This window comes from Pleurodeles waltl, chromosome 8 (genome assembly GCF_031143425.1).
Source record: "Pleurodeles waltl isolate 20211129_DDA chromosome 8, aPleWal1.hap1.20221129, whole genome shotgun sequence".
NCBI lineage: Eukaryota > Metazoa > Chordata > Amphibia > Caudata > Salamandridae > Pleurodeles > Pleurodeles waltl.
Window position 1 is genome coordinate 604,536,389 of NC_090447.1, and position 22,748 is coordinate 604,559,136.

General features: G+C 40.8%; 1 protein-coding gene across 9 annotated transcripts in view; it reads left to right on the forward strand.

Moving 5' to 3' along the window:
* The window catches only part of MAP7D2 (MAP7 domain containing 2), a 361,083-nt gene that overhangs the window by 137,845 nt on the left and 200,490 nt on the right, over nucleotides 1-22,748 (forward strand). For all 9 annotated transcript variants that reach the window (XM_069204676.1, XM_069204677.1, XM_069204679.1 and 6 more), the window contains exons 2-3: nucleotides 18,593-18,670; nucleotides 21,869-22,032. In XM_069204676.1, coding sequence (XP_069060777.1) covers nucleotides 18,593-18,670; nucleotides 21,869-22,032 — 242 coding nt within the window. The remainder of the gene's footprint in view (nucleotides 1-18,592; nucleotides 18,671-21,868; nucleotides 22,033-22,748) is intronic.

A 22,748-nucleotide genomic window follows, 5' to 3' on the forward strand; every position in this document is an offset into this window, starting at 1 on the left:
CTTTGCGTTGTTTTGTCTATTGGTTACTCCTGCCAGACAAATAAAAGGATTCAGATATAATAGCTCTCCTGCTCCCATCCAATTATGCCTACCCAGTTCTTCTCCCTAGAAATTGAAACACAAAAATAATCACTAATGTTATAGTCACAGTAATATATGTGACATTACTACCACTCTTGCAATCTGAACAAAATGGACAAGGAAATTTGGACAAAAAGTCAAATTAATTAATATGTGCTTAACAATTAAACGTCTTACACAATTTGCTGGTATATCAGCCTAAATGTACTGAAAGTTCTTCATCCATATTTAATCCTTTCAATTGAAGAGTCCTATATTTTGTAATCAATTTGGATTGCGACCTATGTAGTTCTTGTTCTCTGTTCCCACCTCTTATACTCACAGGAATACTATCCAACACACAGAATTTCAACAAATTAGTATTCTTTTGATGATAACATGCAAAATGTCTTGCTACTGGAAATTGTTTATCCTCATTTTTAACTGCTCTAAAATGTTCCAATATCCGTTTTTTGCTTTGTGAATTGTACTGCCGATGTGAAATTTGTAACATGGACAATACAATGCATATACAGTAAATTCTGTGTTACAGGTTAAATGTTTCTTTATTATAAAAGGCTGTTAACAATTAACCGAGAGGAAGCTTTAATTCCTCATTGGAAAACGAGCACTAATATACAACAATTAGGTTTATCATTAATTTTCTCAATCAAACATGAGAAGTAAGACGTTGTTTGAACAAATATTGGAATGTATTAAGAATAGATGAACAAGTGAGGGATTTTGTTGGGGATAAACCGCAAATTACCTTTAGAAGGAGTCCCTCATTGAAAGATAAATTGTGTGAATTTGGTGCAGTCTCCAGAAAGGAATCCACAAATACCTATGCAGGGTTTTTTCAACTGTGGCTCATGTAAAGCATGTAAGTTTAGTATCCGTTGTCGGGAGGTACTGTTGTCTCAAGAAATGAAGCTAGGTACTTTCCAAAAAACATGTCAGTTGTCAATGTAAAAATGTGATGTGTCCATGTTGCGTTTCCTGTCGTGGGCATTAGGCCTACCCACACAAGTGAGGTACAACGTTTATCAGGAGACTTGGGGGAATGCTGGGTGGATGGAATAGCAGAACAAGTGTAATTGTCCCTTGTTTTTCTCTACATTTTTTTCTTCCAAATGTAAGACAGTGTGTAAAAAAAAAAAGACGTATATTTGAGAAATGCCTTGGAATTCACATGCTAGCATGGGGACTCTGTAATTCAGAGATGTGCAAATAACCACTGCTTCTCAGCACCTTATCTTGTGCCCATTTTGGAAATACAAAGGTTTCCGTGATACCTATTTTTCACTTTTTATATTTCACCAAATGAATTGCTTTATTCCTGGTATACAATGAAACCCCATTGCAAGGTGCAGCTCCTTTATTGGTTCTGGGTACCTAGGGTTCTTGGTGAACCTACACGCCCTATATATCCCCGCAACCAGAAGAGTCCAGCAGATATAACGGTATATTGCTTTTAAAAATCAGCCATAGCTGGAAAAAGTTATAGAAGAAAACGTGGACAGAAATGGCTCTTTTTTCACCTCAATTTCAATATGTTTTTTTATTTGAGCAGTTACTTTCTGTAGGAAAACCTTGAAGGATCTACACAATTGACCTCTTGCTGAATTCAAATTTTTGTCTACAGAATGTTTAGCTGTCTGCGATTCAGCATTGGTTTCACACCCATTTCAGTCACTAACTGGAACGAGGCTACACAAAAAAATAATAAAAATGGGGTATGTCCCAGTAAAAAGCCAAAATTGTGTTGAAAAAATTTGATTTCCTGATTCAAGTCTGCCTGTTCCTGGAAGTTGGGAAGACGATGATTTTAGCACTGCAAACCATTTGTTGATGCCATTTTCAGGGGGAAAACCACAAGCTTTCTTCTGCATCCCTTTTTCCCCATTTAAAAAAACAAAACAAAAAGGAAAATGACATTTTCATTCTATTTTGGATAATTTCTTGGTCTCCTCCAGGGGAATCCACAAACTCAGGGTACTTCTAGAATCCATATGATGTTGGAAAAAAAGGGCGCACATTTGGAGTGTATAGCTTATGTGGACAAAAAGTTATGAGGGCCTAAGCGCGAACTGCCCCAAATAGGCAAGAAAAGGCCTGGCACCTGAGGAGGAAAAGGCCTGGCAGCACAGGAGTTAACATAAAGTAATATTTTGTTACAATGCATCTCTAAGGCCAACCCCACACCTTCCAGTGGAGCCAATCAGAGTGCTTTATTTTGTCATTTTTCACTGTCTCTAAATATTGCTGATTTATTTTTATTTTATTTTTTTAAACCTTCCTTTTCCTGAAATGGCTGATCACATTTACTCCAAATCACAAAAAGCACACTTTCGGGTAAAGGTCTACTTTTCTGCCAAATTTTGTGTAATTCTGGTTTCACTTAACAGGCCCTATCATCTTGTACAACAGAATTTACATCTCAGCCCCTCACCCCTACTTTCTACAAAATAGCAATGCTTCAGAAAGTCTAATCTGTGGACACTTGTTAACAAAATAATCATTACATTTCTAAAAGGATCCCATTTACCATCCTCCTCTCCTCAGTCTGGATCTCCATCCTCCAGCCACAGTCTGTTGAAGCTATCCTTGACCTCCATCTTACCCATGCTAAACCAGACACATAAAAAAATCCCTATTTGCTTTTGTAATTAATTCTGTAAGCAAAACTTGAGGACGAACATTAGAAGATGTCTCCTCCAGAATTTCCAATGTTTCCTTTAATTACCTATATATATTTCTTACATTGCTATGATCTTGAGATTTTGAGATTAGTGCTTCATTTGAGTAAAGCCTAAAGCTCTCGATATTTCGCTACATATGCATCCACCCTCTAATTTTCACTTCCAGCCCTTCAGCTCATCAACTGTCCTGGCTGGAGTGGTGGTCTAGCAGTAGCCTAGCAGCTGAGAGATGATATACCCAATTCTAGTGTCTATCAAAATTATACCTAATATAGCACTTATTCACATGCAACAATGTTGTTTCTTTCTATAGTCTTGCATTATCAAATTGCATGCTATCTCAAAAAGATCCTTTATAGCCCTAAAATGTGACTTTAAAGACTGATCTTCACTTAAAAATTCTTATTTGTGCCTCTCCTTTTTTCCTTCAAACTGGCCTCTACTCTTCTATCCTCTGCATCCCTCCTCTCCCTGAGCACACCCTACTTTGTCACAAGCATGTATGTCTTAATCTCCTTTATGGTTTTCTGCAAATTGCCTGTATCTCATTTGCAAGATCACAAGCTCTCCCCCCACTAAAAGTCATACCCTTGCAACCTAACAATACCTAATCTCCTCTAGCTCATGGGTTAATCCCACCAACCATATGTCAAATACCCTCCCCAACTAATGATCACAAATAACTCCTATTACTATAATCTATCAAACGGAATTGGAATGAATGCATGGAATGGTTTGCTGATTGCACAAGACTAATCCCAGTCACCAATAACTATATATATATATATTATACAGTAATTATATGTAATCTTTATAAACAACCCCACCATTTTTATCTGTGGTGCAATGTACTCTCCCCGACTCCCCTCCCCCCTGTTTAAAAATTCATTCAGACATAAGGCAGCACCATATTGGTGTTGTAGGGTATCATTTTTGTTGTTGTCATTCTGTTTGCCTATGCTCGATATTTGTGTGAGGATACCGCCAGGCCACATCTTGGCCTATACAGTAATGGAGCATATAGGCTATTCTTTAACAGTTTTGTGTCTCATAGGGCTTTTTTTGTAAGAAGATCATGCTTAGCTTGAGGTACGATCCAATAAATTTGCTTCTGCGGATGCAAACAGCGTTTCGAAAGGTTTGGAGAGGAACGTTTCTAATGTGTTGAAGTGTCATAGGAGTTGTTTGTAGTACTGTTAACTCTTCTCCTTGAGGGCTGTTAAAAGATCTACAATGTTAATAATTCTTTATGTCAACAATGGGTGTTGTCAATTACTCAATCCATTGGGCAACAGAACCGTCATCTGCAGCAATTCTAAATGTGAGAAGTGGTAACAGAGTGGCATAACGGTCACAGCTGACTTTGGAACAGGGGAACCAGGTTTGAGTCATAGCGTTGGCTCAACATTCTTTGATTCTGGGCAAATCATTTAATTTCCCTATCCTTAAAGAAAATAAATTATGAATGTGACCTTGTGTAATATAATTGTTGCTCATGTAAAGGGCTCCAATGCCTTTGGGCCCAGTTTGCACTGTCTAAAACTGCAAAAAATAAATAAAATAAATACGTTCTACACTTCCTCAACTGATTATCTTTCATTAGGTGTCTTTCCGTTTCTATCAACACTCTTAGCCAGCAGAATGCCCCCCCATACTCCCATACTTGATTAGGTTCATGCTCCTTATCCCTCCAAGACTGAAGTGGGTGAATGTACATTAATCTGTTATTGTAACACAAATGTATCAGCGGGCAATGGAACACTTTATGTCACAGGCTTCAAAGTCTGCTGCTTAGACACTTGAGCACACCTTCCCCCCTGATATGTATCTGGGCTTTCAACATTGTGTGGTACTGCAGCACTGCAGGTTTGGCATCCCTGTTTTCAGGGCCGGCTTTAGCGCTGATGGCGCCTGTGCGACAGTCTTTTTTTGGTGCCTCTCCACATGACCTCCTCTTCAGATTCCATCACTTCCACCCATCAAAACAGTGCCCTTCGTCTCTCCATAGCCCCTCTCTCATATACATTTAAATTCTTTTAAAGTACTGGTAAAGGCTGGCTTCACTAATCCATTCAGCTGTCCACATAAAGTACATATCGGTTCTTTGCAGCAGGCATATCAACCCTCTGTGCTACTTTATGGCCAGTCACAACTGCCACTAAACAAAACTCCATCTCTCTCTCTAGCAGAAACATTAATTACTAGAGCTATCTTGATATTTTTCTTGCTGTCTGAAATCTGGATGTTTTCTTACCTAGAATCCCCTGCAAACCTCAAATGTAGCTAAAAAGTCACATTTTCCTCTCATTTGTGTGTGAGATCACAGAGCCAGCACAAATTCCCTACCACCCAGCGTGCCCCTCAGTCTCCTCATAAAAATGATACCTAACTTGTGGGAGGGCTGCAAGGCCTCCTCCCTCGCAGAGACTAAACGATGAGAGCAGAGGTGTGCTCCTTGTGGCATACGCAGCTGGGGAGGGGCGGGGAGCCCTAGAGCAAGTGAACTCCGACAAGGGGGCCCTAGGACAGTTACGGCAAGAGAGCACCGTGGTCATGGGAGGGACAGTGACAGTGGGGGCACATAAGTTGGCGCCCACATGGACAAAGGGGGAGAGAAACGGAACATCCCACAACCACGCACAGATAACAGCCATTTGGAAACAGATTATGTCATACAGCTCCATTATGTTGATGCTGCACTGCGAGGCTCGTAGAAACGGTGGGGAGTGACCCTAGACCCAGTAGAGTGCCCCATTTGGTTGTGCCCACTGCTGATATTCTAGGGGTGACCCCTGGAAGAGACAGCTGCCGGGTTGTCTGCCCTGAACCCCCGAGTTAACCAGCACCCAAAGCGGGTGCAAATGCCTCTGAAACCTAAGGGGGGAGCTGGGAGCGGCCTTGAAGGCCCAACACACTATAGAAGAAGGGCTAGCTAAAATGGCGCACAACGCTATAGCCCTTGGGGAGTTAGAACTAGGGGACCCCTCACCTCCTTCAAACCTAGAACTCAAAAATGTAATCCTGGAGGGTAACAAAGCAATCACAGAGAAAATTGATGGGGTGGCTATCACTGTGGCGCTAGTGTGCTAAGACGTGGCTAAAATGAGGGACTGAGTTAAAGATCTGGGAACAAGAACTGATGATAAGAATGAGATGTTAGTCTGATCAGGAGCGGTGGCTACATGCATAGGAGGCTATACTAGCAGATTTAGAGAACGGCTCGAGATGTAACAATGTCCGCATCCTGGGATTACCCGAGGGAACGGAGACTACTCCATTGAAGCAGTTTCTTGAATCATGGCTAGTTGAGACCTTACCCGGGCTGGGAAATGATGAGGAACTATCAGTGGAGAGAGCCCCACAGTACACCAGGAGGTAGAAGGAGCCCCGCCAAGAATGCTGATAATGCAGATGCTGCAGTACAATGACAAGACAAACATTTTAGCGGAGGCACGCAAAACAGGCAGAGTGGAATACAATGGAAATAGAATCTCTTTTTACCCAGGCTGTGGTGTGGCGACTCAATGGAGACGGAGATAGTTTATGGAAGTAAATCGCAAGCTAATAGATAAAGGATTAGATTATGCACTGTTATCGCTGGCGTGCCTTTGCATAGATCTCTAGGGAAAAGACATTTCTTTGATATTGTGGAGGATGCCATGCAGTCTGTTGAAAACCATGGATGATTGGTCAGATGACAATAAAGTAGTCACTAGCATGAGAGAGAAGATGCAGGAAGGGGAGGGACAAATAGATGTGAATATGTGCTGGTCCGAGAGGAGGCAATGTATACTGGATTCAAATATGTTGTGAGTGGTAGGGAATGAGGGAAGTATTTAAAGCCTTAGCTAAACTCTACGTGTGTTTGAGACCTGAGGCTGAGGCCACTGGGGTAACCCCTCACAGGGACTCTGGAGGCAGCACTCCAGGAGAGGGTAGAATGTGTATTATTGGGAAATCAGGGCGACACAGCCTATATCAATTGTGGAGGCTAAGTTGGGGATAGCCAGACAGGTGGGAGGCAGCATTCTGTTCAGTTTCACTAGTTATTTGTTTGCAGGCAAGGCCTTCAGGTAGCCACAGGGAGAGACGCAGACAGACTACACATATGGTGAAGTCAAATAGGTGCGAGTACATCGATACACACTGGAGTATCTAATGATCAACACATGGGGGTGACCACACTGTCGTGGAACATTAAGGGGGATATAGAATCCCATTAAGAATATGGTTGTATATATTAAAACAAAAGGCGTAAATAGTGATGTTACAGGAGACACATCTATTGCCACAGGAACACGAGAAGCTATGTTCAAAATGGGGAGCCAGCTGTGGTACTCAAGCCTTACGTCTTCAGCAAGGGGGGTGCTGTTGTGGGTAGATGTAAGTATCTCTCTCAAGGTAACAGTTGAACTGAAGGCAGCAGATGGTCGTTATGTGGGCACGGTCGGCGAAATAGGGATTAGACCTACCATCCTCGTAAACACATACGCCCCAAATATAAACACATTTGAATTCTTTGAAACAGTGGTACGCACGCTAACATCGTATGCACACTGACATACTCTGGATGAGCGACTGTAATTGTGTACTGGACAGACAATTAGATAGTTGTAGACCCAATTCAAGATCACTTGGATGGTCCTCCAGAGCTGTCTTGAAAGGCATGGACAAGCTCAACCTGATGGAAATATGGAGAACACAACAAAGGCGACCAGCTGGGTAGACTCATTGCATGGCGGGTCAATAGGGAAAGAGGTGCATCCCTGACCACCCAAGATTACATTATACACCTCTTCGCAGAATTTTATAAACAGCGGTATGTACAAGCAGGCCAGGAGGATGAGGCAGGGATTGCAACAATATTAGATGAGGTACACATCCCCATGGTACAGTTTACGACACAAGAGGTGCTAAATGCTCCAATTGAGCAATCTGACATTAGATGGGCGATTTAAAACCATGAATACAGGCAAAACACTGGGCATGGATGGCCTTAGCGTAGAATTTTACCAGGCGTATGTGGGGACCACTGTTGGCAATGTATACTGAAGTCTTTGAGAGGGGCATACTACCGGAGTCACTGCAAGGAGCCAATGTTGTAGTACTACTAAAGCCCGGTAAGGACCTAACAGAATGCAAATCTTATCATCCCCTATCGATGATCAATGTGGATGCAAAAATATTGGCGCACTGACTATCTAATGTAACTGACAGAGTCATACACACGGACCAATCAGGATTTATGGTTGGTCGCACCACTAATATCTGAAAGGCCTTTGTGATCATGGAACAAGCAAAAAAGGGGTTGGAGCCTTGTGTGGTAGCCAGTTTGGATGTACACAAGGTATTTGATACCCTAAACTGGACATTCATGAAACACACACTACGCAAATATGACTTAGGATCGAACTACTTAAAATGGGTGACATTATTATACAGTAACAGCAGGGCCACAGTAAAGGTGGGCCATAGCGTTTCCAGGGACTGGCGGATAGAGAGGGGGACCTGGCAAGGATGTCCCCTCATGCCATTAATCTTTGCCATGATAATCATACCACTGGCTCGGATTGTATGTTCCAGACATGAAGATGCAACGATAAGGGTGGGAGGTAAACGGAAGGTCATATCGCTTTATTTGGATGATATAATGCTCACAGTAAGGAACCCAACAGGCACATGGCCCCTAATACATGATGCTATAAGGACACTCGGATACTATTCAGGATTTAAATTAAATGCAGATAAGTCCATACTTTATCTCATTCAGAGGACTGAGCCCAAGGAGTTGCTCCTCACCAATATTAAAGTGCAGATCATGCCTGTTAAATACTTTGGGGTCCACTTCAGTTCAGATATGACTGAAACGTCTGACTCAAATGTAGGAACACTATTGGATAGTCTGGAAAAGAGCATATGAAAATGGCTAAAATTCCCAGTCACTGATGGGTCGAATAGCAATAAGTAAGATGATAATGCTCCTGAGGACACTTTATGTACTACAGCACATGCCAATGTGTATCCGTGAGAACTATTTCCATAGAATAGATGAATTGTAGAGATTGCTAAACTGGGGACACAGGAGGGTGCAAATCAGCTTAGAGATCTTGCGGCTCCCTTGGGATACTGGGGGGAGGGGGGGGGTGCTATAGGCACTGAATTTTAAGATGTATTACTGGGCTGCTCATATTCAACATGTGATACTGTGGCTTCAGGACAAACCGAATGACCCCATTAACGATATGCTCACCAAGTTAGCCAGACCCCGGAAAATATTGGCTTTACCTCTGGCAACACGTAAACTCAGATCAGCTTTACCAGAACAACTTAAGGCGCTATTTGCTATCATGCAACAAGGAGGGAGGGGGAGGCATACATATTCTTGGAACAGTTGGTGTCCTGGCACAAGGCAATAAGTCCCTTTTCACCGCTTTGCATATACACCCTTCTTGACCCGTGCACATCAGCCCATATCGTGAAACTGAAGACACTATGGGAGGGGGACATGAGTGAGGAACTGAGCGAGCGTAAATAGGCCTGTTTGCTGAGTAACTGCAGGAGGGCGAATCCTAATGCGAGGTTGAAGTTGATTCATTAAAAATGTATACACAGGGATTATGTAACACCGCAGTGGCTGCGGAGATTAGACCCAACCAAACAGGAAAATTGCCCCCAATACCGATCAACCACTGGGACTTATCTTCACATGTGGTGGGCATGTCCGGCTGTGGGGTACTTTTGGGAGACATTGACCTGGATACTGTGAAATATAACTGATATGCAAGTGTCCCCACAATACGGAGGTGTCTTCTGGGTCTTGTGCCTCAAACCAAGCATACAAAACATTCCAAGAAGGTACTGGAGCTAGGTTTAGCAGTTGTAAAGAAATGCATAGCAGTACGCTGGATGACCAAGTGCTCTCCAACCAGGAAGCAATGGCTGTGGAAATTGACACGATTGTAAGGGCAGAATGTGGAATATGACACAAACTGATTTACAGTAAGAATAACCAGGGCGGTAGAATGGCATGAGATTTGGCTGGAGAGTTGGAAAAGCTACACACACAGAGTACACAGGATCCGGGGAATGTGTAGTTCAGTGGAGCTGCTGGAGGACCTAAGGGGGAGGAACACACAGGGTGCCAACGCCTCCGTATGTGACGTGTACAGTTGTATTACTGTTGGTTGGACACAGTGAAATGATTTTATACAAACAATTGAAATGTTGTGACTGCTCACTTGCTCTATGAAGGAGTGGGGGGAGGGAAGAGGGGAACTATTACCATTATGTTGTAATGGTGTTAACTTGCAAAACAATAAAAAAATATATACTTTTTTTTTTGTTTGTTTCTGGTCTGAGCGCTATAACATATTTTGCTGAGTAAGGTCAAATGCATTTCTATGTGGTAACCCACCAGAAACATTTGATATTTCAGTTTTATATAGATCGCTACAATAATGGCCTACAAATAGTTGACCTTGCAAAATTGTATGGTCCATATAACCTTGATTTAAAGTGCCCTTATTGTCCATTGCTAGCGCAACAGTGAAATAGGCTAAGACTCTGTTTATGAGACAGGCTATTATAAACTGGGATAAATAATGCCAATGGTTCTTAGTTTACAATTCATCATGTTACTACATATTTTTAAACCAGATTGTAGATATGTATGAATCGTTGTTTTTAATACAATTTAAATGTGATTTATATTGAGTAAAATATCTGACTGTGTATTGGTATTTTAAGTTTTTCAGGTATTGTTATGTATTTGTCGACTGGGGTGGTTATATCAAAACTAAATAAGCAATGCATTTTTGTTTTTTTACCCTTATTTTATAGGTAAGGTCCATTTGAAACAGTGCTTTTTCTGTTACACAGCGTCATAACTGGGTTTTAGATCTTTCAAGATTTTTGTATGTGGCATTTTACTTATTTTACAATTGCCAATATAATATATTTTTGTGACGGGGAAAATGGCCGCCAGATTTATGACGTTTTGGCCCAGCCAGTTGTCTGCAGTAAGAGTACAGCTCACGCTCGTGTGTGTGTGTGTGTGTGTGCCTGCGTGCATATGTGTGTTTAAAATGTGTGTATGAGCAGAAGGTGCTCTGCATGGAGCTATAGGATATAGTAATCACATCTGTATTTAGATTTTAAAAAGCTGTCGCTCCTGGAAGTGTCATCGTCTGCCTTCCTGTTTACGCCCGTCCTGTTAAGTAAACGTGAGGCAGCAGGACTTACTGTAATGTGTGAACGAACATCATCACAGTAAGTCCTGCTGCCTCACGTTAACTCAATGCACCCCAGCTCAGTGCTCTGACCACAAGACTAGCATAAACTACTGTCTGAGTTCAGCTAACTTTAAGCTTAGCCCTAAGAGTCTTGCTAATAAGTGGCTTATCGAATACCAGAATAATTTTAGAGAATTTTATATTCCATTTTCAAATGTTTTACCCTGCCGTTTAAAAAGGTACTCCTCTTAACTACCCTATACTTTACATTTTGTCTAGTCTCCTGCATAAGGTCGAATGTGTTTTCATTGGAATATGCAAAACAGCTGCAGTGTTATTTCATCTTGATTTGCCACTTGATTTAGGGTACATGTGAATTCAGAAACTCTAGTGGAAATAACTTTCAGGTTGTCTGAACTCATACTTTCAAATCCATTATGACCATGAATGGCTCATCGTAAATTATTTGAAGTTCATATGTAAAAGGTGTGCATGAATTAACTTACTGTATGTTTAAAGGTATTTTGTGATGTAAAATAACAAAAACAAGGACTTCCAGAATGAAGTTGATCATTAACATCAATCTATTTATTTTGGAATACAAAGTTCCAAAAAACATAATAAGTATAAAACATATGCTCATAGGCCTATACAGTTTAAAAAAAAAATAAGAAAAAAAAAATTACCTAGCAAAGTACAAGATTGCAGATTAATTCATAATTTGAACCCACTACACAATACATGTGTTCAAATATTAATTATAGAATATAGATAAATATGTCCATTTAAAGTGCATAAATTCAGATATAACAAATGCTATCTTAATATAGGTTCTCAAAGCCTGGAAACGCATAATTATAATTGAGGCGTTCGGTTTTATGGAATCAAATTCTGACATTTCCTTTGCAAAAATCCATATTTATGTTTTGCCTATGTTATCTATATTCTGCATTTTGTGAAAAATAAAATTGAAATTATCATTTCTGCACCAGTTGAAACGATTTTTTTCGTTTATACTTGAAGACATACTTGAATACATGTGGCTTTTTATGATATAAGTACCCATATATAGGACTTCTATAAACGCATTTGAAACCATGAGCATTGTAACTCACATAGGTTCACATCTGCAGTTTGGTATTTTTAATTAGAAACAGTGTCCTTTATTAACTCTATCAATCAGCCCAGGTATTGGCTGACCGCACTGAGGATCATTCAAAATATTGCCTTTTGCTGTTTTTATCCCCGCTTAAAAATAAATACACTTAGGGAAATAGTTTTCTATCTGCATTTTTCTGTACAGTAATGGAAACAGAAAACTGGGAACACTAATCACAATTTTTAGCAAGATCCTTATTTATAGAAAGTATGAAAGGAAGATGTTAAGGGATTTCAAAACAAAACATGTATACCGTATGCAACATCGTACTAATTTACAAGCACTGCATATGCACTTCTACGTCGAAAATGTCGCTGGTTCGCATTCAGTACTTTTACAAAGTATTAGGGCTTCTTTAAAAAATCCTATATTAAAACTTCGAATAATGGTTTTAGCCAAATCACCTGGGTTCTGAATAAAAAGGAAAATATAATTGCTGGTCGTTCTGCTTTTGCCTCGTTGAGCATTCATAATGAACTGGCTTACCACAGGAGCATTTAGCAGATATCAAGATTGCATGTCGGATCATAGTTGAGCAAATATCTTACAACAGGACCTGAATCTAAAGAGCACTCTTTGAAAACCTGAATGCCCAGATAAGTATTCTGTTTGTGAGATTCTCTGGTCCTTGGCGGTACAATAGTAATGCTTCCCTAGTGATGCTTTGCAAACGCATCTGTAGGCCTCGTTTGTAGTCATGCGGCAATGAAAATGTAGCGTTAAATGTTCTGAAGTCTTCTTACAGCATGTTTTTTCCCAGAACCTTACTTCCGCTTCCCGAATTTTGGCATTGCCACTCAATTTTGCCCTGAAATTTAAATGGCGCAATTTCTGTTTTGCGTCCAGTGCCAGCAATCCCCACATAGGCGCAAGAATACTCCTAAAATAACTACTCTAATAAACCAAATGCTATGGGTAATTGGCTAAAACCAAAGTGCTCAGTCAATATGTTTCTTTACTTTGTTTTTATTATAGTAGTCCTGTTCTGGATATTCGTCTTCTACCAGAGATAAGAAAACTGAAATTCACCGCTTAACACCTATCTTTGACTCCCCTTCCTTAGTTGCTATCAGCTAGTAAGTCATCAATGCAGTTGTTTGGAACAAGCACACCTATTTGGCTTTCATACATGCTCACCAATCAAGTACTGGCTTGATATTTGTAATTTGTTTTAGTCCATCTTTTGAAAATCCAAAATAAAATTGGTTACCTACTGCCTTGTTACTAAATGCCAACCGACGCAGATATGTATATTAAGTGTAACATGCAGCACTCCCAACTCTGCCTCCTTAATCCATCAAGATGAAGTGCTTTTCCATGCAATCTCAAATTAGCCAACCCTTTCACAAGAAGTCTAATTAAAAGAACGTGATTAATGAGGGTTACTCATATCCTGAAGCTTTAACAAATGTGTTTGTTTATAGAAAACATCTCTAATGCGTGATCAGTTGAGTAACACCCTGTGATGTATGCATGGTTGTAAGTGTGTGATATTTAAATCGAGCAGTTACACCGTGTTTTTCTACATCCCTATGTTGCCATGATCTGAAGGATTCGATGTTCTAAGCAAAAATCATCAGTGGTGTAGCTTCAGGAGTGGTGTGTGGGGTGCTACCTGCCCTAATAAATGTATTTTATGATAATTAGTTGGGTGCATGTGCTTTTAGTCGGGTATGATGAGGTGTATGTCGGATTTCACCAGGAAGTTTTATACACACACACATACACACATACAGAAACAAAAACAATCTCTCCCTCTCACTGCTTGGATAGACTGCAGTTGGTTATTTCACAAAATAATGCACTTTCTCTCGCTTAGTACACCTACCAATCCGCATTCCTCTTCCTTTCCACTGTCTCTTCAGAAGACATAATTGCCTCTTGATGTACCACCATTGACATGTATAGTAGAGAGATGCCTATGGCTGCTCACAATATAATAAATGTATTTACAAGAGAATTGAGCACAAGACGTTTCTTTCTTGGGGTGCCTTTTAGCTGAAAGGGACTGAATGAAAGTGAGATTGCACGAGAAACACCTGAATAATGCTGCCTGTTCTTTAGTATAGCTGGCTCTCATCTAAAATCTCTACTCTCTGGTTGTACTGTGGCACACTCAAGTCTAATTTGTATTCCTTACCCCAGCAGCAAGTCAAGGGAGATACCCCGTTGAATGGGGGTTTAGGTGCCAACCTGGAAATAAGATTGTATAAGTATGCTTGTGGCATTGAGCTGTTCTGCACCAGCCTATGAGCTAATGATTTTATAAGGTGCACAACAACCTAAGGTTAACAAGCAAAGTACATTTCAGCTCCTAGATAAACATTTGTATACAAATAAACAATTTGCCTATGCAGCAATAATAAAGTATCAAAACAGTGGTGGCAAAGTCAGAAGCAAAAATAGACAACTACCGAATCCTGTATCCAAGATCTTCCCAAACAGCTAATTTCCAGACCACAAAGTGCAGTACCTGGGCACCCAGAACATTCAAATGCTACCTCAATCTTCAGCTTGCCAGCTGTTGAATGTGGAGTCTTTGAACAAGTTAAAAAAATTGTCATAATCCATCAGATACAACTGAGGTGCTTTCAAACTTTTAAAAAAAATCAGAACTAGATCCCTTCATGTAACTGCAAATCTGCATCTCAACCGAAAGTGAGATCCAGTCAGTGGAAGTATAGAAACTATAGGAGAAGGTACGGTTTGTGCAACACAGCCCAAGTATTGAACATTCTTCCAAACACCATCAGAGTCCGATCAAATCTGCCTCGTATCCAAAACTTCGTTGTTTTGGAAAACGACAACCGTCCTGGGATGGTGAATTTAGATTGTCATTCGGTGAGTCTCCTGTTATGTAAATCCGAGGGAGGGCATACATCTAAAGAAGCGTTCTTGCCAAGGTGCCTGATTTGTTGAAAGAAATGTAAATATGCGCTACCAGTTAATCTGCAAATGTAAACTGTAATCTGCAAATGTAAAGGATGCTTGGGGGCAGGTACAGATCGAATCACTGGAAGCTTTGTGATGACAAAGATTTATTATTTTCGAGTGGTAGTAAAAAGAGTTAACAACTGAACTGTGAAGTGCATGCTTTTGATTGTAATTGTATTTACATAGTGTTGACTACCCCTGAGGTGTTGAAGGGACAGTTATTGGGAAAATAAATGTATTACGTTTGGTCTGCATATTACTAAAATCTATATTTTGGAAGCTCTATTTTATGGTAAAACATTTAGCACATTTTGTAGTAGTCTCTTTTAAACTGTGTGTAATGCAAATATAAAATAATGACTTACATACTCACAGTGCTTTCTGTCCTCTCCGGTTACACACAGACCTTTGCAGTGCGTTAACCTAGAGGTTTCATAATGCACTACACTGCACTTCCTACTGAGTAACAACTTTCTTTTATTTATTTTTCATTTAAGGTGTCTGTTATTTTATATGTAGCTGCCTGACTGTGAAAGACCTAAAAAAAAAAGTACATAATATTTTGGAGCTTATTTATGAGAGGCTTGCGACACCAAAGCATCACTCTTTTTGACACTTCGGCAGCACAAGCTTATTAATCATACCTATGAGGCAATGCAAAGCCACCCTACTAGTCTCATAGATATTGAGAACGCAAGCCGCTGTGTTGCCTTATTCTGCACCATGGAGGCGTCCCATGGACGTTGCAGAGGCTGTTCCCACTCAATACCCATGGATTTTGATGCTGCCCCACATATTCAAAGTCAAGTAAACTGGCACAGTGCCAAAACCTTACGCCTCCCCAGAGCAGTCGTAATGAGGATAAAGGTTTTCATTTCTCCTCGTCTTTTCCTCTTTCCATGTGTGTTGCATTCTGCAGCACACATAGAAATAGGAAAATGCCTCTCGGGATTGTTTTTGTGCCGGGAGGTGCCCCTTCCTCCACAAAAACAACTCTACCTCCATTGAGGCAAGGCAGCAATGTGTAAGCCAGCGTGGGGGGGAAGACATGAATGCACTGTATTTCATAAATACGGTCCATTCTTGCCCTTTTATGTTGGCGTAGGGCAGTGTAGCAAGAAGACATGCGGCGCTGCCCAACACCGATCCCTCATAAATGAGGACCTTTGTTTTTAGCCACAGCTTTGACTACTACACCACACTTATTGACCTTTGGTTTGCTAAACACTGTTTGATATTATTTCTTCACCGTAAAAATGATTTGCCGTGTGAGTTGGGGACATTTATGATTGTCGATGATGAGAAGTACCAAGTTCTAGAAGTTTTTTTCAGGAGGGGGTCCTTATGCCTAAATATATTTGAGAGGGTGTCCCGGAATCCAAAAAATTGAAGACTTCTGCCTTAGATCCTTCCCAAAGCTACTGTATGCCAGTGAGGGAACAGGTAGCTCCTTTTCCCCACTTTTGGTAGTAATAGCAACACTCTCCTACGTGTAATCTGATCATTAAAGGAGAAGTTTAAAGCCCTGTTGAGCTAAAATAACAGAAAATATGTTTTTTAAATTTAGGAATATCAGAAGCAAAGCTTACTGTGGCATAAGTGCCCCAATATGTGTTAACCCCTGGGCTCATATGGTTTTCATTGCCTAAATGAGGATTCTGTTTTCAGCTTGTTCTGAATATCAGCCTGGAGATGAGTCCCTGCCCACTGCTTTCTCTCTGACTCCCACAAAAGGTTCTGTTTGATCTGGTGCCCATGCTTGTATATTAGACAATGCTTAAGGAATAGACTACTACAGGGGTGCCATGCCAAGGCGGTTTGTGCAGTGTTGGAAAGTCAACAATGGGAGATGCTCTCTGTCCCACCTGGCAGAGCTTGACAACTCCCCAGAGCCCCCACACTTCAACCCAATAACAGAAGTATTGAGCTGGGAGGCTCCCGCCTTCCAGCTAGGTGCTGGCCACAGCTTCCTGTTTAACGATAGTTCACTTAGTAGAGACCATGAGTGAGGACAGGGGGGAAAGAGTGGATGGGCAGAGACACTGGTGCAGAGGTGGATGCCTTTACTATATTACATCTTCCACCGGCCAAGGACAATGTTTTTGCATTCAAATATTCGACTCACAACTTCACTCTTGGAGTGATCACAGCTAACCAAGTTAATATCCCTCAGTTGACCTTCCACTTTAGGATTGGTTGTGACCAAGTGATATGCACCTCAGTGGTTATCACGCAATATAAGAACACTTCCCACATAGGATCAACAACAAATGCATTACCCATCCAAACACATATCCTACACAGAGTAGCCTCTGACCTGTGCAGGCTAGCACTTCAGCGCCCAACACATCAGTAGTAAGTGCAATATAAATACTACAATACAGTCCAGTCACAGTGCCGCCTAACTCTCATGTAGCATTCTCTGTCACCCCCTCCTGTGCTGAAACATCCACATATAACCTTGTTAATTCCACCATCAGGCAGCTGAGAAGTACCTCAGTCGCAGTATGAAATGAAACGTCAATTCAGACCCTGGAAGTGACTTCTGTCATTGTAAGCCCTTTGATCACACAAAAGCTAATTTATGCCTTACGTCTTTCCTCAGTGTCTGATATGAACAGCAGCATGTACTGTGCCATTATTCCATGTCTGTGACTCCCAGCCAAGTCTTTCTCCCCTGTTTGATTTAATTACAACAGTAGTATTGTCAATACAATTCATGCGTACACACGCAGGCCAACTCTAGACTGTTAATCAAAGGGCCACAGGCAGCGAAATGTTAGGCAAAAAAAAAGACAGAGTAAGTGTGTGTCAACCATGCATGCCAACATTTGAGAACAACTAGAGTTCGATTTAGCGGGAAAAAAACTCAGGAGAAATTAATTTCCCTGTTGACTTCAATTGGCGTGAGAGATTTTTCAGAGGAAAAAGCTAATTAACATAATAATGTTCATGTGAACAAAAACGCCTAAGAAGTGCAGTTCCGCCAATGTTTGTGTTTACATGCTCCCAGAAGCTGGGTTTGGTTACAATGTACGTACTCTCAGGTGTTGGGTTTGGTTACAATGAGATGGCCTCGTAGACAAACTGTGTCCTGTTTGAGGTTAAACAGCAATCCGATACAAAACTAGAGTTGCTAGTTTCACTACTAAGAGATTTAGAAGGTAATCTTTTACTGTAGCTATACGTATCTGTGATACAAAATGTAATGGAAGTGAATGCACATTCACTTGCTTTCATCCAATGTTACCCACCTGACCAAAGTCAGTAGCATAAAGTCTGGAATGAAGAGTAGTGTCCTGTTAAGAGATCATAAAAAAACTAGTTTGGAATAAGTCCTTTCCTAGCTTTGTGGGAATCTTTGAAATACACATTCTCAGTAACTGATGCTGTGTATTTTTGTGCAAGACCTCAGTTTGCTTTTTGAGGCTGATAGTCTGTAAATAACTGTATTGCCTAGATCTTTCTTCGTTGACCTCTGTTTTTCTTTTCAATTTTCATTTTAGCTGTAGATAGTCTCTTCAAAACAGACGAAAGACAACGACTTGCAAAAGAGAGGAGAGAAGAAAGAGAAAAATGCTTGGGTAAGAAAAGCAATCTCCAAATTAGTTTCACTCAATTTTACAACATTGGGGAGAAGGACAGCCAAGGCTTGGAAGATATTGAGCTATATTGTAAACAAGGAACCTTTTCATGCTTTGATTCTCGCTTGTATGTGGTGTACTTGCAACATCATATGTTAAGAATGTCTTTATATTAATAAGAGTTGTAAGCCAGCAAGTATTAAATGGAAAAACTTCACCTCCTCCACCCATTAACACACCATTTCTTAACAACCCCTCACCCCACCCAACCACCGACCGTCCTGGCTTCCCTGCATCTTCCCTGTGACCAGTTTTCAATTTTCTAGTGTCCTGAAGAGGAAATAATTTCGGTATTGATGTGCCATTGATTTTTATTCTTCTAGTCCCACGGCTGTTGCGCCATTAACATTTACAGCTGCACATAGCAGCGAAAAGATTTTTTAACTCTGGGACTTCTACATTCCAAAATATTATTCATTCCTCTGGCACAACTGATTATATCGTTCAGCTTTTCATTCCTGTTTACCCAGACTACACCCAGATTGCCATCCTCCAAGACTAGCTGTACCCTGTCTGACACATTTAGAGCATGTATGTTGCTGGTTACAACCTGCTTTTGCATAATTCATTAAAGCTTACTAACAATGAAGCCAAAGTCCTTATTTTTGCAGGACCTCCCCCAATTTCGTTTGTTACAGTGGACTGGCATACTTATCCCCCCTTTTCCTTAACACTGGCTCTAAACGTAAGGGTCATCCTTGTGTTTGCTTAGTCTGCACCTTTTATATGTGCGCTGCCATAGAACTCTAGGTCCAGCCTTTAATTCTTTCAATAACTGAATGGTGCAATTCTCTATATACAACAGTAGCCTCCCATTTTCAGGGAGGTTGCCCCACAGGCAGGGGTTCCTTGCGGCCGGGTCTTGACGGTTCTTCAGATGATTTCCGTCAGGTTCTTTGGGCAGTTTGCCTCCGTCCCAGGCCGTAGGAACGGGAGACTTAAAAGGGGCAGAATCCTGAGTCCTGCCCTTGCCCAGTTCTTTCTCTTGTGCTGCTGCCAAGACCTTTGTTGAGAAAAAAAATGTACTCATTGTCTACAACTGACATCTAAGTTAAACCATGATATTGGGCTTCACATATGTGTGATTACTAGGGGGTGCCGAACTCTGCACACAGACACACAGATGGTTGACTCAGCAGCTGCCTGAGGGTCATTCTCTGGAAACTCTGCATTCGTGCATTTTCAATAATGTACATTTAAAATACACCTGCTCTATTTTTACGGGACACTAAGGTGCTCTTGTTCTGCCTGTTAGTACACAGATATTAGGGTGTCTGTGTTCCATTTCATTTTTAAAACATATCCTCTTTCAAAAACAACGTTTTCCTTAATTCATCTTCTTACTTGTAGGCATTCAGCATACTCGTTTTCTCTTCCATAATTGTATTCTTTTTGAAACCTAATAGTCAATATACGATGAAACTGTCAGTTGTTTATCAGCTAGTGTGTCCACATAATTAAAGTTTGACGTCACAGAGTTTTTAGCATAGTATCTCTCAGTGCTTCTAATTATATTCTCATTAGACTTATTTAGCTGAATTTAGATGCATACCTTTGTTTCCTCTCATTTACTAATCCTCTGTGATATCCGATATTCACTCTGTGTTTTTATATTATGCTCAATGTTCTTCATTCTGCTCATTATATATAAAACATATCTGTCACATTGGTGAAGAGAGTGCTTCTATTTTCTCACTTATATATCACCTACATCAATGTAGTATTGTGTTGTACAGATAAATATGGAACTATTATGCCCCTGGTTCGATATAAAAAGGGCATCCTTATAAGCCAACGAGGAAGACCAAGTAACAGTGCAACGGCATCTTTGTTGAAGTCACTTAGAAAAAAAAAGTGATGGGTGGAAAGCTTGAATTATTATCACTTTAGTAATACCTCTGGACTGCAAGATGGCAAAGCTGCATCTTTTTTGCCCAATCTGCCACTTTAGACTGACACCAAACATAAGCAAATCAGTCTTGATTCGGCTCCAGTAGGAACTTTCCAGTTGAACTGGTGATGGGAACACCAGGAACCACAGCCTGGATTTGAGCTTTTGGGCTCTAACTGCATCGAGTATGTGCAAACACTGGTTCTGTATTCCCTATGCCACAGGACGCTAGCTGTAACATAGTGATGAGGTCCAGTGGTGGAACAAAGGCCCCCACAGTCTTCACGGTGCGGTGGGGCCCCAAGCTCCAGGATGCCCCCTCAGCACAGTACCCTGGCCTGAAAGCACCTCAGGGGGTGCGGGGGGCCTTCTTGGTCTTTGCGGGGGGGGGCCCTCATTTTTCGTTACACAACCGATGAGGCCTAAGTAGACCAAAAACAATATGTAGTTGCATTTGTGCTCCTCTTAGCTACCAGTGGGCTTCTCTAGGTTTTTATTTGTTGCTTTTTAGATGCCATGAGTTTTTTAAAAATGTTTGAAATTGAGGTTTCCTCTGGATTCCATAGAACGGAAACTGCTAGCACTTCTTTAATCTACCTTATGTGTCTGTAATGATAATGGTGTTTTCATTCCCAAATAGTAGCTAAAAGAAAAAGGGAAAACTGATACAAAAATCAGTTTTGAAATAAGATCTGAACAATGTGGAGGTAAAAAGCTAGAAAATCGAAAGAAGGTACCACAGGTGGCATTAGAAGATATTTGGGAACATTTTAGAAGCCAGGTTTGAATCAGAAGACCAAAGGAAAATGAAATGGTTTAAGTACTGTAGGTTAGCTTTCTATAAATTATGTGATCTTGAAACCACGAATGTAGGCTCACGCCTTTAGGAGTAACATCTTAGTGGCAACAAAGAGGCAGGAAAGCAGGTCTAGACTCCTCAGCAGCTCCATGTAGGTGTTACATGCCGCCACTCGTCTACCCTTAGACCCTGTTTCACTTTAGCTTGACTGCGTGTGGGAGTAGGAGACAGAGTCCTTGAAGTTTGGTTAGAAGCTTGCTGTACCCTCCAGAGGATATTAGAAATGGGAAACACAAAGGAAAGTCGATTAATATCACCAGTTAATTACCCCCCAAAAGACAATTGTTTGTGACGTTTGCTGTATGAATGTCTTGTCATTGTCATCGTTATTGTTCTTGCTTCTGTCATTATTCGGTCAGACTGTCCCATAATTACTGTACTTCTTCAGCTGTCAGAGAACAACAAATCCGTGAAAGAGAAGAGAGGGCAAAGCAGCAGTATGTGAAGCAGGTGGAGGAACGCTGGAAAAAGCTGGAGGAGCAGCGGCAGAGGGAAGAACAGAAGAGAGCAGCTGTGGAAGAGAAGAGGAAACAGAAGATCAAGGAGGAAGAGGTGAGTCTCTTCTTCTGCGGCCAGTGTGCTCACTGATGGGGCTTTTCGGCATCTTTGACCAGCTCTTTGAGCTAGGATTCTAGGACTGAAGGTTCTCATTTCTATAAATCTGAGACATAGTCTACTTAATGTGGCTCTGGTTTGGAATGGAGCTTATTCTGAATGCATCATTTGTGTTAGAATACCTGTTTTTTAATGACGGTTATTGGAATATTACAGTTCGTAATTACTACTGTAATGTAAAGCACAATAAACAATTGCCAGATAAATGAATCCAAAATTGATAATTCATATATATCTTTTCCATTTTTTGGTGTTTTCAAAAATGGAGCCAATTATGTTGCTGCTCAGGGGCCTTTCAAAGGAGAAACAACATTAATCTTCTTTTCAGCTGCTAAATTGAATTTATATTTCTAAGAGGACAGAGGAAGGCCTTTTGGAATTTCAGATACTTAGGGCACAATAGTAGCACATGAGAAAGTAGATCTACCACCTTCATTTCTCAGCTGCAAGCTAGATTTGTTTTACATGGTTGATGCCCCTCCTAGCTGTGTTTATTAATGCAAGAATCCTCCACCAGACTGCAGCACAACCCTCTGTAGACAGATCAGAAACACACAGCAAGTACTGAGAGACCCAAAGAATCTTTTATGTTTATCATAGTGCAAGTCGTACAGGCTTGATTTAAAAAATCCGTCCCCCTTAAACTGCCCTTC